The sequence below is a fragment of the Poecilia formosa genome, unplaced genomic scaffold (genome assembly GCF_000485575.1).
Source record: "Poecilia formosa unplaced genomic scaffold, Poecilia_formosa-5.1.2 Scaffold149, whole genome shotgun sequence".
NCBI lineage: Eukaryota > Metazoa > Chordata > Actinopteri > Cyprinodontiformes > Poeciliidae > Poecilia > Poecilia formosa.
Genome location: NW_006800088.1, coordinates 74559 through 91861, shown reverse-complemented (window position 1 = coordinate 91861; position 17303 = coordinate 74559). Strand labels below are relative to the sequence as shown.

Here is a 17303-nt window from a genome sequence, read left to right as displayed (position 1 = left end):
TCGTGACACAAATGTTGATGAATGAGATTCAATCAGGATAATCCCACACTACTTTAATTACTTTGAGTTTGATCTTTCACTGACAAATCCCTTCATGCTTGTTTGAAGTGGAGCTCAGCATCATTTAAAATCAGAGCTCAAGAAACATTTTCTAAGCTAAATTTGTATAATAACTTGATATCAAATCATGAGAATTTACGTAATTCCTGTTTCAGCATGTTCATTACCACAAAAGGTTAATCTGGACTTAAATAACACATATCCTCTATTGTTTTCATTATGCAAACTCCAGACCATTTGGTAATATTTCAGGATCACAGAGAGGCAAAACTTTCTACTTGAATTTCTGATCATTACAAAATCACAAAAGATGATCAAAAAAGAAAACAAAAAAAAATAAACAGACATAACCCAGCTGGATAATTATACTTCATTAATTTATTTATATATTATAGTTCTTTATAATCATTGTCTTTCTAGCAGCAGCAGCAACAAGTCCTGCTGTCAAAATGTGAGTCTGTCAAACATGTTACCATGACAACACAGTTGGTTTAGCACCAAGCACTCATTCAGGTGTTGTGAACTTTTCCCCTGTACATGAGGGTGGTAAGCTAAACTATTGACATGTAATTATTAAAAACAGCACATGAAGTTTCAGAGTTTCTCTGTCATTTTTAGGTTTGTTTGAGTTCAGTGAGTCATGAGAATTTCATAAACAAGTTGATTTGAAAGCAAATCTAAAGAATGCAGAAAAAGTTTGTCACTGGGTAGCTGTAGGTTGGTCTTCCATTCACCTGGAAATGGATCAATTTTTGTCAAGGGATGGTTCAGATTTTTTTTTAAGTCAGGTTCTGTGATGTTTATCTGCTCTGGACAGATGTTGTATTGCTCTGAGTTTGTAGAAAGTCCAAGAGAACGTCAGATTACAGGAAGTCATCTTAATTTGAGCCAGTTATAACAATCATGCTGAAAATTAAAATGGTTGTAAAAGTAGGAAGCAGCAAAATGTTAGTGGTTATTAACCCTTCAGAGTTTTGCATTACCCTGTTGTAAAGTTTGTTGCCGTTCTGAACTGTATTTGTCTCAACATGCAAAAATTACCTGGGCTGTGAATCATCAGCACACTCCGTTAATCTAATTCTGACAAAAGTAGAGTGAACTTCTGGTTTTAGATTTGAGGACAAGCTGCACAATGACATAAGACATAGTATGTTCCAGTGCTTTTCCAGGCAACGCTAAAACCCTTTAGAGATTACTGTTTTTTCCTCATTTACAAATTCCAGCTGATCTTCACATTAAGCAATGAATGTATCAGTGACAGTGCAAAAAGTTAAAATTTGACATTGTCGCACTGTATCGTACTAGCGTACCAGTTTAATATCAGCTGAAAAGTGGACTAGCCTTTTATCTGACTAGCTGTTAGCCTTCCATCATCTGAATACTCTATCAGTTGTTTACTGCATGACATTTTCTACTTCAGATAAGGAAACTGTTACTACCCAATTAATTTCAGACTGTATATGCGTCCAAGAGAACACTGTGATTGTCCATGAGAATATTATTGAGATATTCTGTGTCCTGTTGGCGAGTAGATGTTGTGGGTCAGCGTTCTCAGGATGTGGTTTTCTCTCTCCAGCTGCTGGTTCCTCTCCTGCAGTTCTCTCAGTTGTTCTCGTAAAAGCTCCACCTCTTCACGCACCACCAGCATCAGGTGACTCTTTACCAGATCCTGAGGAGACGAGCAGAAACAGATGTGTAAATTTAGAGAAAGATGAAACGATGTAAAAAAATGTATTATATAATTTAAAAAAGGAGGGTGGGCAGGTGAAGACAGAAAGAGGTAAAAAAAAAAAAGTCAGCGTTCTGTCTTCCAAATGTTACATGAAGTGCAGGTGTGTCAATCTGCATCTTCCAGCAGAGGGTGCTGCTTGAACATCGCACAGTTAGAGTAATAGTTTGTGACTACAGTGGTTAAACCGGATTCAGCAATGTAAATTAGTTAAGTGTGGCTTTTGAGGTAAAATTCAAACCGGTGGCAAACAGGTCGAATCAAAAGCAGGAAGACTTACCATTGCCTGCTCAATTTTACCGTCAATGCCCAAAAGACTGGAAGAACTGCAAAGAGATGCACAGGTGAAATAGATACAGGCGAGGTGAACAAGGGTGACAAAGTAACGGCTGTAGATGGATATAGGATCCAGCTTGTGCCATTTTCAAGGCCTAAAGTAATGATCAGAAGTTACTTAATATGGAAATAGATGTCATAGCATGTTGAGGTTTTCATGATGCATGCGAGTTGTTGTTCTTTGAGGTAAAGTGATCATACACGATGCACCGTCAGTGATTCAAACAACACAATTTGAATTACGTAAAAACTTATTGCAGATTTTTCATGAAGTCATATGGCAGACGGCTTCTTGTACCCAAGAAAGTCAGAAACAAAACTATGATGTTGAATTATGTAGCCTTTCCCAATAAAGGTAATCAATTTAACATTGGTAAATAATGAGTGTGAATGTGCATTTTAGTCTAAGACATGCTACCCCTAGTAAATTTGCTGTTACCTGCACCATTTGATCCCCATGGTTACCTGTGGTAAAACAGCAGTAGTGACATCATGGTTAAATCGGAACCTCGCCCATTGGGCGTAGCTCTAGCAGGAACTGACCGATGAGGACAGGCTGCAGGAAGCAGAGGATTCTGGGACACAGAGGCGGCCGGAGCTATTGAGACGATGTCTGATCTTGGTATGCTGGAGGGCCGCTGCCGAGTTTCTGCAACTGAATGCGCTCTGGAGGGTGGGGTCAGGGATCTGTGGTGGGCTGTTGCTGAGGCGCGCGGCCAGGACTCCCTGATTGCCGAAGCCTGGCCTTTGGCCTTCTTATGCTCCCGCAGCACAACAGGTGCCTGTGGTTGCCTAGCAACGAGTTGCAGAGACCTGAGAGGTAGTGGAGGGGTCGAAGAAGGATAGCGCTGAGAATGATTATGAGAGGCGGCGTCAGAAAGCACAGAGGATGACTTCTTTTTCTTTACGCTCATGGACATCTTCTGTCAGTCATTGGCCTCTGCCAGCAGGACTCACCAATCAGGACCCAGCTACATCATTTCCAGTTTAAAAATAGTCCAGACAATCAAAGTCCTTGCAGTGAAATAAGCATTCAATCAGACAAGTGCTTACCCATCGAGTGGTATTTAAAGCCAGAACAAGTTTTTTTTTCTTATTGGTGAGTCTTCATTGTGACGCCATCATCAACTCTTGGCCTCTTTTCAGAGCCTGATTGGCTGACACTCATTCAGAACCAGCTGGTCATCTCAGGATATCCAGATGTTGACTTCAGACTGAAACTCTTTAGAGAGTATTTCTCCCAACAGGACTTTCTGTCCCACTCCCACTCAGTCTGGTCTCTGGTTGGCCATTGCCTCATTCCAGCCCCTTCCCACTCATTGTTTCAGCCAATCAGAGGGCTGCAGAGGCATTATGCTCTGCCTACACACACAGACAGACCCTCATTCATTCTGTCAGTCAGTCAGAGCCTGATATCTTGCCAGTACTTCAGACTGTTACAAATTCAAATCTTTAGGGTTTGTCTTTATCTGATTCAAGTGTTACTTGAATCAACAAAGGCATGTACACATCAGCAACCTTCAGTCCGAGCCAATGAGAGAACCGTTGTCCAGGGTTTGCACCTTGGTCTGTAATACGTCTGCACAACACAACACAATAAGGTGAAACCCATTGTGACAGCTCTTATTTTTAAAAATATCATGATGCCTTTCTCTTGTACTTCAGCAGTACAAGAGGTAAGCAGGTGCTTTCCAATGTGTTCATCAGTGAAATCAGGTTGAGCATGACCCGAGGCAAAAGGGTAAATAATCAAAGATAAACTGAAGGTTTTTTGTTTTTTTTTTAATAGAAAACCCCACAGGATTTTTGATCGTGAGAAAGTAAAGAAAGGTTCATTGCCAGCTACATAGAAATTTGCATGTAGCTCATCCAACTTGGAAGGATATAAAGAAATTAGTTAGTGACCATATGGTCAAAATAATTATTTTCTTGGCTCTTTCACCTGTCTGACTTTGAGGGTATCTTGAGTTTGTCCTTCCTGATCAAGTCTTCATTCCTGCTGCAAACTTAAATAAAATGTGTTCTTATCCAATCCTTTGTATCGGACCCTGATCAAGATTTTATTTAATTTTTTTCATTGATGGTGCCTGCTTGTGTCTAGGCTTTCCCTATCCCCACTGAGCTGATTTGGTTTTGTATGCAAAGCTTGCAAAAGTGTAAAGCAGGCCCTCCACATAACTTGATATTAGTGGTCTCAGACTTTTACAGTGTTGTTTACATGGACAGAGTGCTGCCGTTCTGTCTGTGTTGTGTTCAAGTCATGTGATCGTTTCCGGCCTGTAAGTGTAGGCAGAGAGGTCAAAAAGTCACAGTCATTTACTTTAATGGCATTTAAAGCAAAGCGTTGCATTTATAAAGCAGGGGAATACAGGAGGAGGAGGTTGTTATTCAAAGACAAGCATATATGGTTTGCTTTCTATTTCTACTTGCCATTTTCATAAGCAATACATTATAAATGATCAATTACAAAAGCTTGATTTCTAACTGATTTTATGAGCGGTGATTAAATTACATCCAGATTATGCAGGTTTTTATAAAGCTGAAAAAATGTCTTGGTGATTTTAAAGGACAACAGATGCATGTGCCACTCCTTTTTCTCCTGGACCTGAAACACACCACAAAGTAAGCTGCTATGGACACAATAAGCAAACAGAATGAATAAAGTAAAGGAAATAACCAAAATGTCTTGACTGAAATATTAAAAGCATTTACTCAGTTTTACTGTCAGTGTTGCACTGCAGACATATTTGCAGGTAATTCTGATGTAATTACTGGAATCTAGGTTTAAAATCATTCAAGTCGTTCAGTAGCTATATTACCCTGTTCCAATGTGTACTTATTATTAGCGTCTTTAATTAAAATGTGATTATGTGTATTTTCATGTTTTTATTCACACAGATAAGGTAATTAAACTTACACTTATTACACTTACACTTATTAAACATTACACTGTGATCTCCAGCTGCTTCCCCTGAAACATTAATGTAACATTTAAACACATCAGGCAGTCATGGTATTACATTTGCTAATATTTCTACATGAATCAAGGTGTATACTGTACCAGTGTCAAGAGTTCTGCTTGGGGGGATGGATTCGTAGATAGCTATGTCGCCTACAGGGTAAAATTAAGATCTTTAGCATAGTGGGGAAAAAAAAGTATTTTTCCAGGCAGTAAACAGCAGCCATGTTGTAAATTCATTATTCAGGCCTGACCATGGGTAAGATGACTGTACGGACTGTCTGGATCTAGGTCGGCTGTATGTTTTTCACCAGAGGCTCGACTGGATTCCAAACGTGAAGAAAGCTCTGGAGATTGAACAGGAACAGAACGTATTTGTTTGTTATGTTAAAATTATTCTTCAAAATTAAGGAATTCAGAACGATGTTACAACGTAGATCTGTGAGGAGAGGTCTTGGCGACATTGAGATCATGAAATACGGCTGTGGGATTATTAATTTTGAAATTCTTACCTTTAATTTTTCTGAGCAAAAATATAAACAGCAAAACCAGACTTCCACAGAGTAGGAGATTTCCACAAACCATCCCCGTCATCAGTGGCGAAGAGACAAGTGAGCCGCTTCCCTCTATAACAGCACATCACTCGTTAACACTGGCACTGTATGGGCCCCATGATGAAACATCAAACTGGGCCCCACTTCCCACACCTGTCACCACATTTCTAGCCTTTAACTGGTTCATCAAAAGCTTCACATTATTAACTTTAAACACTTGCAACTGTCTTGCTGCCTTTACTCCAATGCTGATACTAGCACAATATTTACTGCTAGTAAAATATGCATGCACAAGGCAAGAATAAATTCAGATGTAAAACATGTACTAAAAGCCATATCTTACACCCTGTTTTACATTGCAAAAATTAAAAAAATTCTCCAAACATTCTTGAAATATAAAATAACAGACACTAAATACACATTTATAACTATGCAACATTTACATTACAACAAACCAATGATAAAAAAAAAAACAATTTACATCTGATTGGGCTTTTCTCGTAAGCTCACATAGCATGCTCGTGAGTTTCCAAATGTCCAGCCTCCGATTTAGACAAGAAGCTTTTTTTTTATTATTATTCTTATTTTTTAATTACCATTATTTTATAATGATTTGTCTGAATTTCTGTCAATAGCAAATATTTCACTTTTGTTGTGTAATGTTAAACAACAAGAGAGAGAAAAGTCCCGGAAGCACCTCTGCACTGATGCTAACTAGCATGTCATTAGCTACGCATGGCGTTGCTCACCTTTTTCACATGGCGGACGAGTTACGCTGGTAGGAGGAGTTACTGGGTCTGCTGCTGACTCCGACTCATCTGTTGTGGCGTGTGGTAAAAGTCACAGGGAAAATTACTTCAACAAACCAGCCAGCATGCCTAGGTGGGCCCCATGTGGGGAAAAGGAAGGCAGACCATATGGGTCCCACATGGGTTTGCCCGTGTAGGGCCAGAGCCCACATGGGCCCTACATGGGCCCTATATGGTGGTGGCCCACATGGGTTTGTCCATTTAGGGCCCATGTGAGGCCCATGTGGGCTGTGGCCCTACATGGGCAAACCCATGTGGGGCCATCGTGGAACCCGCGGACAAACCCATATGGGACCCATATATCAGCCCTCCTTTCCCCCACATGGGGCCCACCTAGGCATGCTGGCTTTCACGGACATGTATATGGTCCTAACTTTCCCAGCGTATACAGTGCCAAACCCAAGATAATACGATGACTATCACGTTTTTGTGTGTGCCTGAATTAGCTTAAGCACAACTGGATTCATGAAGTTGTTTGCTTGTGCCAAATGGAAACTTACGGTTTGTGCCGACTTTCATTGGCTCACTGAACTCTGTGTAGTAAACTGGCTCTCCTCTCCCCCCTCTGCACCAGTAGAGTCCTCTCTGGGAGACAAGGATTTGTTTGTTGCTCGCAGCAGCATCCTGTCCGGGCTTGATTTCAGAGGGTATTTCACCCATATACCAGAAGTATTTCCAGGTAGACGGTGATGTATCCACATAGCAGGTCAGATCCCAATATCCACTCCCACTTAACAAGTCAACATTTAGCGTTGCCTTTGGCTTGCTTGCTGTTTATGTCGGAGAAATATATAGTTAAAAAAAAGTGGTATGAAACCTTTTGATTTTAAAGTTTCAATTACATATTCTAAATGTACATTTTACATTCAAAGAAAGTAACCACTGAAGCATAGTTTCACTCTAGCCACATCCATCCTCAGTCATTACTAATAATGTCTATAACTTTTCTCCTTGTAATTAATGAAGGCATCATTAGAAAATTACTTATTAACTCAATGCTGACCTCTTTTTTCTGTTTTTTTTTACAGCCAATTTCAAATAATTCTGTATTTTCAGTATTATTGCCTACATAATCCGACCTAAATCAAGGACAGTGAGCTGGAGTTTTAGATTTATTATATAAATGGATAAATAATAACTCGGAGTAAAAAGAAAAAACATCTTACAATGCACAGTCAGTCTGATGGGATAACTCCACATTGTGGGATGCAAGTCCATCTTCTGTTTCCCTCTGCAATAGTAGTCACCTGCACTGGAAATGGATGTGTAAAAGACCCAGTCTCCAGTGATTTTCGTTAAGCTTTCCAAGCTCGTCGTTCTCCATTCGTATTCCCACTGAGCGCCGTCACCGTCTGAGATGACACACGTCAGACTGATCCTCTCTCCGATAAATATTTTGATCCAGCTGGGATTTTGTGTTATCCTTGCTGTCTTCAAATGTCTTTCTGAAGGTGAAAAACATGAATTACTGAAAAGAACTCAAGGTGGAAGTTGGTGTTGTGTGTGATACGCATTGTTTGTTTTACGGACAAAACACTTAACTTATTTTGTCAATCGTAACTGTGTTGCTGTCCTCTGTGAAAACAACTGGATCTCCTCTTCCTCCTCTGCAGTAGTAGGTGCCTTCTTCTGAAATAGTAATATTCTGTTCTGCTGTTCCACTTTTTATCATGAAAGATTTAGAATATTCTGATGTTTGTCTTTTGAACCAGTCGTATCTCCAGTCTGCAGATGCGTCCACAGAGCAGGTCAGGGTCACACTGCCACCCGCTGGTACTCGCCTGCTGTCTGCTCTGAGTGAGGCCTGCAGCACCTTTGCTGCTCAGTTGGCAAACAAAGAAAATAAATACATAAAGTTGACCTTTTTACCTGAGATAAGCTTTTAAGTGTTGCTTTCTATGTTCCAACAAATTGTTTATTTTAAAATGTCATTCTTTTCCAGACTCAGATTTCTGGTTTCCTTAACATTCTGGCCATTGGAGAACAAAACATTTACCTACTGAATAAACTAATGATGAATAAACTGAGAGTTAAATGCAAAGGTCAGCACTTACCTTGGACAGATCCATAGCCAATGAATGGACCAAACACTTAAAAAAAAAAAGAAGAAAATGTAGGATTAAGTCCAAATGAAACCAAAAAGAATACAGGTTTCTCATTACATGATTGATATTCATATATACATTTTTGAATTTGAACATTGTTCCAGTTTGGTTTCACATTTTTCAAAATATTGCTCATACATCAAGACTTCTTGGAAAAAAAAATAGTGACCCTTTTAAAATGATACAAATTGAGATAATAATAAAAAAAAAAAAACTAAGATCCACAAAGAAAACAAAAACTATCTTTTACTCACAAGTTAGGAACAGTGCGTATAACCAAATCTGTACCATCCCGTTTCTGTCTGACAAATAAACACTCTGCTACTCAGGGCCAGTTTTTATATCAGAATGACACCAGCAATATCTGCCTCTGCTGCCTCTGATGACTTCATTTGTCTTAAAAAGAAACTGTGAACCACAGACTTCATTTAATCACCGAGCGCTTCACACATTTTGCAGCCCCTATGAGTCATTCTGGAAAATTAATAGTAAACATATCCCCCTCCCTCATCCCCCACCGCATGCTTGAGCGTTTTGCATAAATTCGCGCATGATCTGAATGAAGCTGACGAAAAACTTAAACAGAGTGCATTAACTTCATAATTATTAGTGTTGTGTTGCCTCAATCTATTTCAACATGTTATTTATATAATTCCCAGCAAAAACAAGCAGGGTGGTGTTTTACCTTTCTTTATATTTTATGAGGTGTCATGAGTCCAATCTAAATTATGCTTAAATCAAAAGCACAGCAGCTAAAAAAACTGGTTCTCAGAGATGCTTTACAATGAAACCAGTCGTTCCCACTCATGCACACATTCGCATGTTGATGATGACAAGCTACTGGGCCGGTCTGACAGAAGCGAGGCTGCCACCTGGCCTTCTGCTGGAGGATGCGACGACAGAGTCGGACGTAGCAGGAATCAAATTGATGTTCCCCCCAGTTACAGAACAAACTCAAACCACCATTGCTACTGTCACTGCGTCATCACGTCTACATCTTCCACAAATATCAACCTGGTGTGCAAGAACCGTGTAAGAAAGTTGTTTTATTGAAATACTAGTCCTTTAATCTAAACATCCATCCAACTATTGTATTAACTCACTTATCCATGCAGGCCAGTGCCTTTTCTCCAGCAGTCCTTGGGCGAGAAGCCGGATACATCCAAGTATCAACAAGTATTAGTTTTAGTGAAGTGTAAGACAAAACTTTACTTGACAGTCACAAAAACTGTCCACAACAATAGAAGTGTGATATTTGTTGGGTTTAAACTAAATGCTCTCAGAGCTGAAGCGCTGGAGGTGTGAAGACATTCTTCCATTCTGCATTAGAGGTGTGAAGAGGTTTGAGTTAGAACAAACCTTTAAATAGACCCAAATTCACCTCTGAGATGTTTAACACCTTTAGGCTACTGAAACTGTCAGTGACACATAAATTGGAGCAAAGTGAGACGGACTCTCTGCTATTGTTTGTTGTCAAGATTGTGGTCATCTAGACTGCACACCACAGTTGACACAATCTTACACCTGCTGCACAAAGAATATTTATCTGACTGTATGCGAGAATGTGGTTGAAGACATAATCATGATCTCATCCTGCGTTTCACACCTGGTCATTATTTCTGTTTTGTTCCAAGCCTCAATTTAATCTGACTTTGCTGCTTACTTTCAGGATGCTAGTATCCTCAGCTTAGCATGGTAAGTGGCTTGTAGCGCTGGAGAGTCAGAGACAAAGTGGATTATTCCTTTAATATTAATTTCAGTCAGAAAGTGTCACTGAAAACACTGGGATCTAATTGCCTCCTTTAAAAAAAATTCTACTTTTCCAGATGGCTGATCTAATATGCTCATAACACAGCATGGCCTGCACTGAAACCATGCGCAGTTAAGTAGTTTTTCGGTTTGGCCATGAAAAGTAGCCAACATCGGCCGGTTTTTGGGACCTTTTCCCGTTTGTGCTCACCACCATCAATAGCCACTAGATGGCGGGGCAAATCAAAATGTCCCACGGTTCCTTGAATCTGATGAGTGGAACGTATGACTCAAGAAGGCTCATGTTTGTGGTCCCATGAAAACTCAAGAATAATTTTTCAAAGTATCAACTTTTGTTTTTGACTGCAGCTAAATGAGACACTTATGGTGTCTTAGCCATTCTGGTATGACTCCAGCCAGATTCCTGATGATGACAAAGCCATACAGACTTAGATACAAAGTAGGTGAAAGAAAATCCAGGAAGATAAATCTGTGACCACCACTCATAAACTTGAACTCAAGCCCAGTTGGGTTAAAACGCAATCAAAACGCAATACACCAGAAATTCATTTCCAAATGACTAGAAAAGTCATTTAAGCCATTCATCTTTGAAAATCTTCAAACTGGGCTGAATTAAAACAACTAGTTCAAAAAAAGCGACTGCCAGTTTTTGTGATTGCTCGATTGTAGCTGGTTACTGCAGCTCAGCATTAGTTATGTACAGTGACATTTACACAATGTACGTGGAACAGCCTTTAGACCTCATAAGAATTACACAAACAGAAACTTTGTGCAAAGCAGAGCTAACCATACTTCCTGCACAGCACTTTGAAAGACTAATGTGGTCATGTAGAAGATGGTTGCTTGCTTGAAAATCAAGATGCAAAATATATCAAGATTTTCATCTTCGGCTAATGCACCGTTGTGGTTTCGTTATATTTTGTGGTTCAAGTAACTATTTTTTTGCTTAGTAGGCAACAACTATGCAATCCATTTTACAAAAAAAATAAATAAATAAACGGGTGTTTTTTCATTACCATGGCTATAGACTTCTCGGTATTGGACAGGAAGTATGACATTTTACTCTGTGGCAAAGCCTAATACAGAGACGGGGGTCTGATCTCAGTCTGAATTGAAACTAATTTCTTGTCTTCTGTGGGTTTTCTCTTTGCAGCACTTGGCTGAAACACTTTAAAAAGGCTGAATTATCTGGTTTACAAATGAGGAAGAAACACACTTTATATTACATTCTGGACATACAGAGTAAGTACATCACTTTGCTTTCTCATTTTAATTATTGCAGAGTATGTTAAATGTTTGTCAACTTTTGTCAACAGAACAGTGTTGATAAACCTGTTTCTTTTTAATAATTAAATTATATTTTTCATGGCTGGGCAGTACTTCTAAACCGTGCCGTGACCTTTGTAGACAAAAAACTGTTGCGCAACAGAAACTGGCTAAATTCTGATCTCTTGGAACGAGAAAATATTAAATTGTTTTCTTAAAAACATTTAATAAACAGAATATCTGATCGACATTGGACAGACTGGACATATAAAACAGACGCCTTCTGTTGTTTTGCTTTAACTTTTTTCGTATAAAATTTTCAACATTTACTTTAGTGTGGATCATCTTCATCTGCTGTGGACAGGCTCAAGGTAACTTCACTTTTATTCCTATCGACATTTGAACACAATTTATCTTTTGACACAGGTTTAGTTATCTGACCCCCTAAACAAGGTTTCCAGTTTGTGTCCCACTATAACAAAATGCCTGTAAGCTGGAAGATTAGATACATTTTTATGTACGTACATAAAACAATGGCATTTATAAACTTGAATGTTTTTTCCCTCTACAATAAAAGCATATGTGCAATATAAAAAATGTCTTAAATTTAGATTTCTGTAAGCTATCACCATTTGTAAATTATAACAGGGAACAAATACAAAACAACCCATTACTTTTTATTTTATTTTTCTGTACAAACTGGCAGAACTTTACAATGATTGACTTAAAGAGACAATCATTGTAAAGTTTTATTAGTTTACAAATTAGGAATGATACAAATACCCGCTGTAACAATATTGGTGTTTTTAAGTTATTTTTTAAAACATATTTTTGTGTGCTTGATAACAGCTGACAGACTCAGAGCCATTCTGACAGCAGGTCCAACAACTATACTAGTAGGGGGCAGTGTGGCGCTGAGCTGCTCTGTGGACAACTCTGCTGGATGGAAATACAGATGGTTCAGATCGACTGCGGACACTCTCCCCGTTCAAATCAAAAATGATAACCAACAAAACAAGATTATTAATGTCACACAAGGAGGTTTTTATCAATGCAAGGGTGTGAGCGAAACAGGCAACCAGCAAAGTCATTTAAGTAACAGGACTACAATCAAAATAACCTGTGAGTTCATTCAGATAAAAATAGAACTAACAATGCTGATTTTTCTTGTCTGATTTCATGATTCTCTTCATGTCTGATCTAAACAGTTTCCAACAAGGTTGTTGTGACTCTACACCCAAACTGGCCTCAGATGTTCAGTGGTGAGACGATCAGTCTGACATGTGAGGTCCATGGAGGAGAAACCACTGAGTGGACGTATGAATGGAGGAGAGATGGGTCGTTTATACACATGACGCATGAAAAAAACTTGACTTTCAGTGTTTCTGAGTCAAACAGTGGAGATTACAGGTGTCTGTCTTTACTCAAAGATGGCGGGTTTTCTTCGACAGAGTGGAGTGAACCCATCTCAGTGTCCGTATCAGGTACGCCATGTTGAATTCATGTGTTTTCTAAGATTTCTACTACTACTTGCTACTCTTGAGTTAAGTTTCTGGATTCTCTAGCCTCTGTGAGTAACTTCAGTGAATGCAGAACAAACACGTCTTAGCCAAAAAATTACCAGACGCAGATTCACACACACACACCTGCGGTTTTTGTTAAAATTTCATAGATTTTTAATTGTCTATATTTTATGTGAGGGTAAAAAGCTTTGGGAAAGGTTGAGCAAGATGAAAAAGAATTCAGAGAAGGAACTGCCTTTTGGGTCGGTCAGACTCTGACGTGCAACAGGGCAGGAGAGAGACATTCATTACAACAAACATCACCTCCAGTGGTGTTTCTAACTCAAATAGCACCTTCTGTAGACTCAAAGAGAAATAATTAGTCACAGGACAAAAAAGTTCAATCAGTGTCTTTCCTGCTTGGAATAATCCAGGCCAGGTTTGATTGGTCCGTTTCAGATTGTGAACAAATTTAGCACAGCTGATAAGATGCAAACTTCACAGACTAAAATACTTTATATGAAAATGCTAGTTTATGGAATATGTTGACCAGCTGTCTCCTGTATAGAATTGTATGCGTGACTCACATCTATGCCGTTTCTTATATTTTTGTTGTCTCTATGCTAAACTCGCCAACAGGTAAACCAAAGGCCCATCTGAGTACGGACAGCACAGAGCTACCAGTAGGAGGCAACGTGACGCTGACCTGCTCACTAAACACATCGTCATCATCATCATTTAGTTGGAAATATTTCTGGTACAGAGGAGAAAAATCCTCCGAGCCTCTGACCAGAGAATGGACAGATGGACAAGTGAGCGTCTCAGAGGAAGGACTGTACTGGTGCAGAGGAGGAAGAGGAGAACCAGTTTACTACACAGACTACAGTGATCCCATCCACATCAGTAAGTTATTCTAGTAAACATCTTTGTTTTTGGTTTCTTACTTTTTGCTCTCAGCTTCACAATCTGTTTCAAGTTTCACTGACTAAATTCTGACCAATAAGTCCAAAATACAATTCAAAATAATGATTTTTTTTCAACATTAAAAAAAACAAAACATTCAGTTGTTTTTGGAAAGAACAAAGCAGAAACTGAGAATCATCCTCAAAAGTCCAAATTTGTATTTTTTCAAGCCATTAAAAATATGCCTTACAGCAAATAATTTGGATTTTGTTATAACAACAACAAAAAAACAGAGAAATACAATTTTAATAATTTTAATTATTCACAAATAAATATTAAAAAGGAATTTTCTCAAGAACCCAGTGATTTCTTGTATACAGTTGCACGTTTCCATGATATGCATTGCTTTTAGAGGATTGCTGAATCGTTTTTGTGCAATAGACCTTCATTGATATTAATTTGACAGGCAGAGAGAGAAGAGGAAACACATTGTTTCATTTAAACTAAGATTATTCAGAAGATCTCCTCCTTTAACTCTAGTTGCTTCTTAACAGTCCGTACTGCAGGCTTCTTTTAACAATAAATCCTCCTCTTCACTCATTAAAACATATAGATACAGTCATTATACATTACAGTGATAAGTTACATTTCTCTTACCATCTTGAAACATGCCTTTTGTTGCCTTATTTAAAAGAAGCTTTTGGATGTGCTGTAGATTTTATTTCTAATCATCTTTAAGATGTCTTTTTTTGAGATGATAAAATCATAATTCCTTTTTCATGTTTTATGTTTCCAGTGTCCGTCGAGTCCAGCGGTCCAGTCGGCTCTTCATTATTTGTGCTGTTGGTTGTTGCTTTCCTCGGTGGAGTCAGTCTCGTCATTCTGCTGCTCTTGTTTTGGCGCAGCAGACAGATGAAAGGTGAGAGAGACGTTTTTTCTGGATCAGGCTCATCATCTAAAGTGTTTTAAATCAATCAAGATGCATTCTAATGTTGTGACAAAAAAAAAACAAAAAAACTATTTGAATAGTGAAGTTATTTTCAATTGTTTCTACAGATTTGGGGCACATGAGGTGAGTACATGACATCTGATCGTCTCTTTTTATTAAAAGTATATTTTCTTTGTACCTTCATCAGTAATTTCTGGTTGTTTTTCTAGTAAAGTGGTCACATTTCTTCTGTTTTAGATTAACTCCATCACAGAGCCCCAGTCAGAGCTTCACCACTAATCATGAAGTCAACCAGAGTGAGACGTACACCTCCCCCCCTCAGGGTTAGGGAGCAGATTCATTGGAATAATTTATGTTTTTTTTTTCTCAACTAAATAAATAGAAGATAAACAAAGCTAAACTTATTTTCATTCACATAAAAAAACAAAAAACCAAAAACAAAACAAAACTGAATATGTGTTCCAATGAGGTTTCATTGTCAAATTAAAGATTTTGAGAAAAACCTCCTATCAGATATTAAACATACTTTTCATCAATGTGTATTTTTGCATTAAGTGTATGTTTTTAAAGTGGTCTGATTAAATATTCTAACCTGAAATCTCATGTTTTCATTAGTACAATTATATAATTATGTCAAAGTTAATAGAAAAAAAGTCTTTAAACAATCAGTCTGTGTTTAGTGAATCTACTTGGTGTGTGAACTGAGTTTTTGGAATGAATTAAGATTTTAATAATATCCTAATTTATTGAAAATAACTGTACCCCTCTTGTCCTTATTTATTCTTTACAGTAAACGATTCTTCCCTCGGTTTGCCGCTCAGAACCTCTGAGGTCAACAGGAACGGTAAAGTAATTTTGTTAAAGTTGTTAATGATGCCAACCTGTTGGTCACTTAGGAAGTTTAATCATGAACAATTCGTATATAACCTGTAAATATTTTTTCTGCAGGTAAATCCATCGACACCGTGTACTCCCTGACTGAATTAAAAAACTCTGGGACAAAGAGTAAGATGGAAATATATTTAGTTTACGGCAGAGGAACAGAAATCAGAACGAATTTTAACCTTCAGTTCTTTGGTTTTCATCTCAACAGGGAGTCCTCATGATCCAGAAGAGGGCGCTCTTTGGTCACATGTGAGAACAACAGCTATAGGTAATTCATGCTGATTTGAGTCACTGAGATGAATGAACTTTTCACTAATCTAATTTATTAAACCTCTAATCCTTATTTATGCTTTAACTGACATTTGTTTCAATTAGTCATTCAAATGTTGTGATGTCATAAGGAATGGTAGAGTATTATTTGTTAAAGTTAAAAATGCAACTTATTGGTCAATTAGGAAGCCTAATGATAAACAACAGATATATAATCATTCAATATTTTATTTGCAGATGAATCCATAGACAATGGGTACTCTCTGCTTGAAGTAAAAAACTTTGGAACAAAGAGTAAGACGCAAACATATTCAGTTTACAGAATCAGAACATGAGTCAGAACTGTTCTTAAATCTGCAGTATTTAACTTTTACAAAAATATGTTTTTCATAACCGTCACCATGTTGTGGTAGTATGACGTCTGACAGATAATCTGGGAAAAGATTAGGCTCTTCCTCCTCTTCCCAGTGTTACAATTGTGTTATGCAAAAATCCACCATTTCTGGTCAAAAACAACCAATCAGAGCTAGGAGGAGGAGGGTCTTAGTGCTGTCAATCAGTACTGCTCAATCTGCCAATGGTAGAAAAACAACTTACTGTTAAAAAAAAAACGTTATCCGCCTTCATCTGTGGCTATGCTAACTAGCATTAACATTGGTGGCAGCAAGAGAGTGATTGACAACGCTAAGACCCTCCTCCTGGGTCTGATTGGCTGGTTCTGACTCAGTGATGTATTCCTGTCATTAGCGCTGGGAAAAGGCAGAGGAGCTAAATTATTATTTTTTCACTTTATCTGTCTTATATTTAATTGGCACAACATAATGATTTCTAAGTATGCACTTATATGTAGTTCTTAATTATATTTTAATACAAACTTACATTCTGCAGCTGATCTGATCTTTGATTTTTTTCCTTTTTGTTTTCATCTCAACAGGACTTCGTGTCGGTCCAGAAGTGGGCACTGTTTACGCTAATGTGAAAAAAGAAGCTGCAGGTACTGCCAATAAAACCCCTGTCACGGTTTGCTGACCAGGTTTTGTCACTGCCATTTTAAAGATCATTGGTGATGAACTCAAAGTATTTAAATTGTAATGGCACCTTGTCATCACCTTAATCCTAATCTTTAGTTCCCTCCAACTTTGCAAGTTTGAAATCTTGTGACGTCAATAAGTTTAGTAGACTATTATTACAGAGTAAAGTAGTGAA

The 17303-nt window shown here is 38.2% G+C and overlaps 3 protein-coding genes across 4 annotated transcripts in view; 1 reads left to right on the top strand and 2 right to left on the bottom strand.

Moving 5' to 3' along the window:
• Nucleotides 1-418: 418 nt before the first annotated feature.
• Nucleotides 419-3418, bottom strand: LOC103145911 (TSC22 domain family protein 4-like). Of its 2 annotated transcripts, none has more exons than XM_007563567.2 (3): nucleotides 2591-3418; nucleotides 2070-2115; nucleotides 419-1729 (listed from the first exon to the last, which is right to left on the bottom strand). In XM_007563567.2, the coding sequence occupies exons 1-3, from the start codon at nucleotides 3043-3045 to the stop codon at nucleotides 1559-1561; spliced, it is 672 nt and encodes a 223-aa protein (XP_007563629.1). In that variant the 5' UTR covers nucleotides 3046-3418; the 3' UTR covers nucleotides 419-1558. The 2 variants fall into 2 exon arrangements, with proteins under 2 accessions (XP_007563629.1, XP_007563631.1); XM_007563569.2 differs by having other exon boundaries at nucleotides 2669-3416.
• Nucleotides 3419-4164: 746 nt separating this feature from the next.
• On the bottom strand, nucleotides 4165-8865 carry LOC107837528 (uncharacterized). Its single transcript, XM_016677193.1, has 10 exons — nucleotides 8807-8865; nucleotides 8502-8537; nucleotides 7614-8265; nucleotides 6948-7217; nucleotides 6388-6456; nucleotides 5597-5710; nucleotides 5339-5431; nucleotides 5187-5237; nucleotides 5058-5096; nucleotides 4165-4730 (listed from the first exon to the last, which is right to left on the bottom strand). Exons 3-10 carry the CDS (start codon nucleotides 7663-7665, stop codon nucleotides 4687-4689), a joined length of 732 nt encoding a protein of 243 aa, XP_016532679.1. The 5' UTR covers nucleotides 7666-8265; nucleotides 8502-8537; nucleotides 8807-8865; the 3' UTR covers nucleotides 4165-4686.
• Nucleotides 8866-9326: 461 nt separating this feature from the next.
• The window catches only part of LOC103145998 (B-cell receptor CD22-like), a 12264-nt gene continuing 4287 nt past the window's right edge, over nucleotides 9327-17303 (top strand). Inside the window, exons 1-12 of the mRNA XM_016677174.1 lie at nucleotides 9327-9462; nucleotides 12438-12710; nucleotides 12797-13072; nucleotides 13730-13993; nucleotides 14790-14912; nucleotides 15050-15065; nucleotides 15180-15265; nucleotides 15733-15786; nucleotides 15891-15947; nucleotides 16036-16095; nucleotides 16335-16391; nucleotides 17032-17091. Of these exons, the coding sequence (XP_016532660.1) occupies nucleotides 9327-9462; nucleotides 12438-12710; nucleotides 12797-13072; nucleotides 13730-13993; nucleotides 14790-14912; nucleotides 15050-15065; nucleotides 15180-15265; nucleotides 15733-15786; nucleotides 15891-15947; nucleotides 16036-16095; nucleotides 16335-16391; nucleotides 17032-17091 (1462 nt within the window). The remainder of the gene's footprint in view (nucleotides 9463-12437; nucleotides 12711-12796; nucleotides 13073-13729; nucleotides 13994-14789; nucleotides 14913-15049; nucleotides 15066-15179; nucleotides 15266-15732; nucleotides 15787-15890; nucleotides 15948-16035; nucleotides 16096-16334; nucleotides 16392-17031; nucleotides 17092-17303) is intronic.

Excerpts from the sequence above, each read along its gene's own strand:
- LOC103145911 (XM_007563567.2), bottom strand. The coding sequence starts at position 3,045 with ATGTCCATGAGCGTAAAGAAAAAGAAGTCATCCTCTGTGCTTTCTGAC. Across the intron at positions 2,116-2,590 it reads CTACTGCTGTTTTACCACAG|TTCTTCCAGTCTTTTGGGCA; the intron begins GTAACCATGGGG and ends ATCTCTTTGCAG. Across the intron at positions 1,730-2,069 it reads GTAAAATTGAGCAGGCAATG|GATCTGGTAAAGAGTCACCT; the intron begins GTAAGTCTTCCT and ends TCGTCTCCTCAG.
- LOC107837528 (XM_016677193.1), bottom strand. The coding sequence starts at position 7,665 with ATGGACTTGCATCCCACAATGTGGAGTTATCCCATCAGACTGACTGTG. Across the intron at positions 7,218-7,613 it reads CATCAGACTGACTGTGCATT|CAAGCAAGCCAAAGGCAACG; the intron begins GTAAGATGTTTT and ends CGACATAAACAG. Across the intron at positions 4,731-5,057 it reads CAGTGTAATGTTTAATAAGT|GTCCAGGAGAAAAAGGAGTG; the intron begins GTAAGTGTAATA and ends GGTGTGTTTCAG.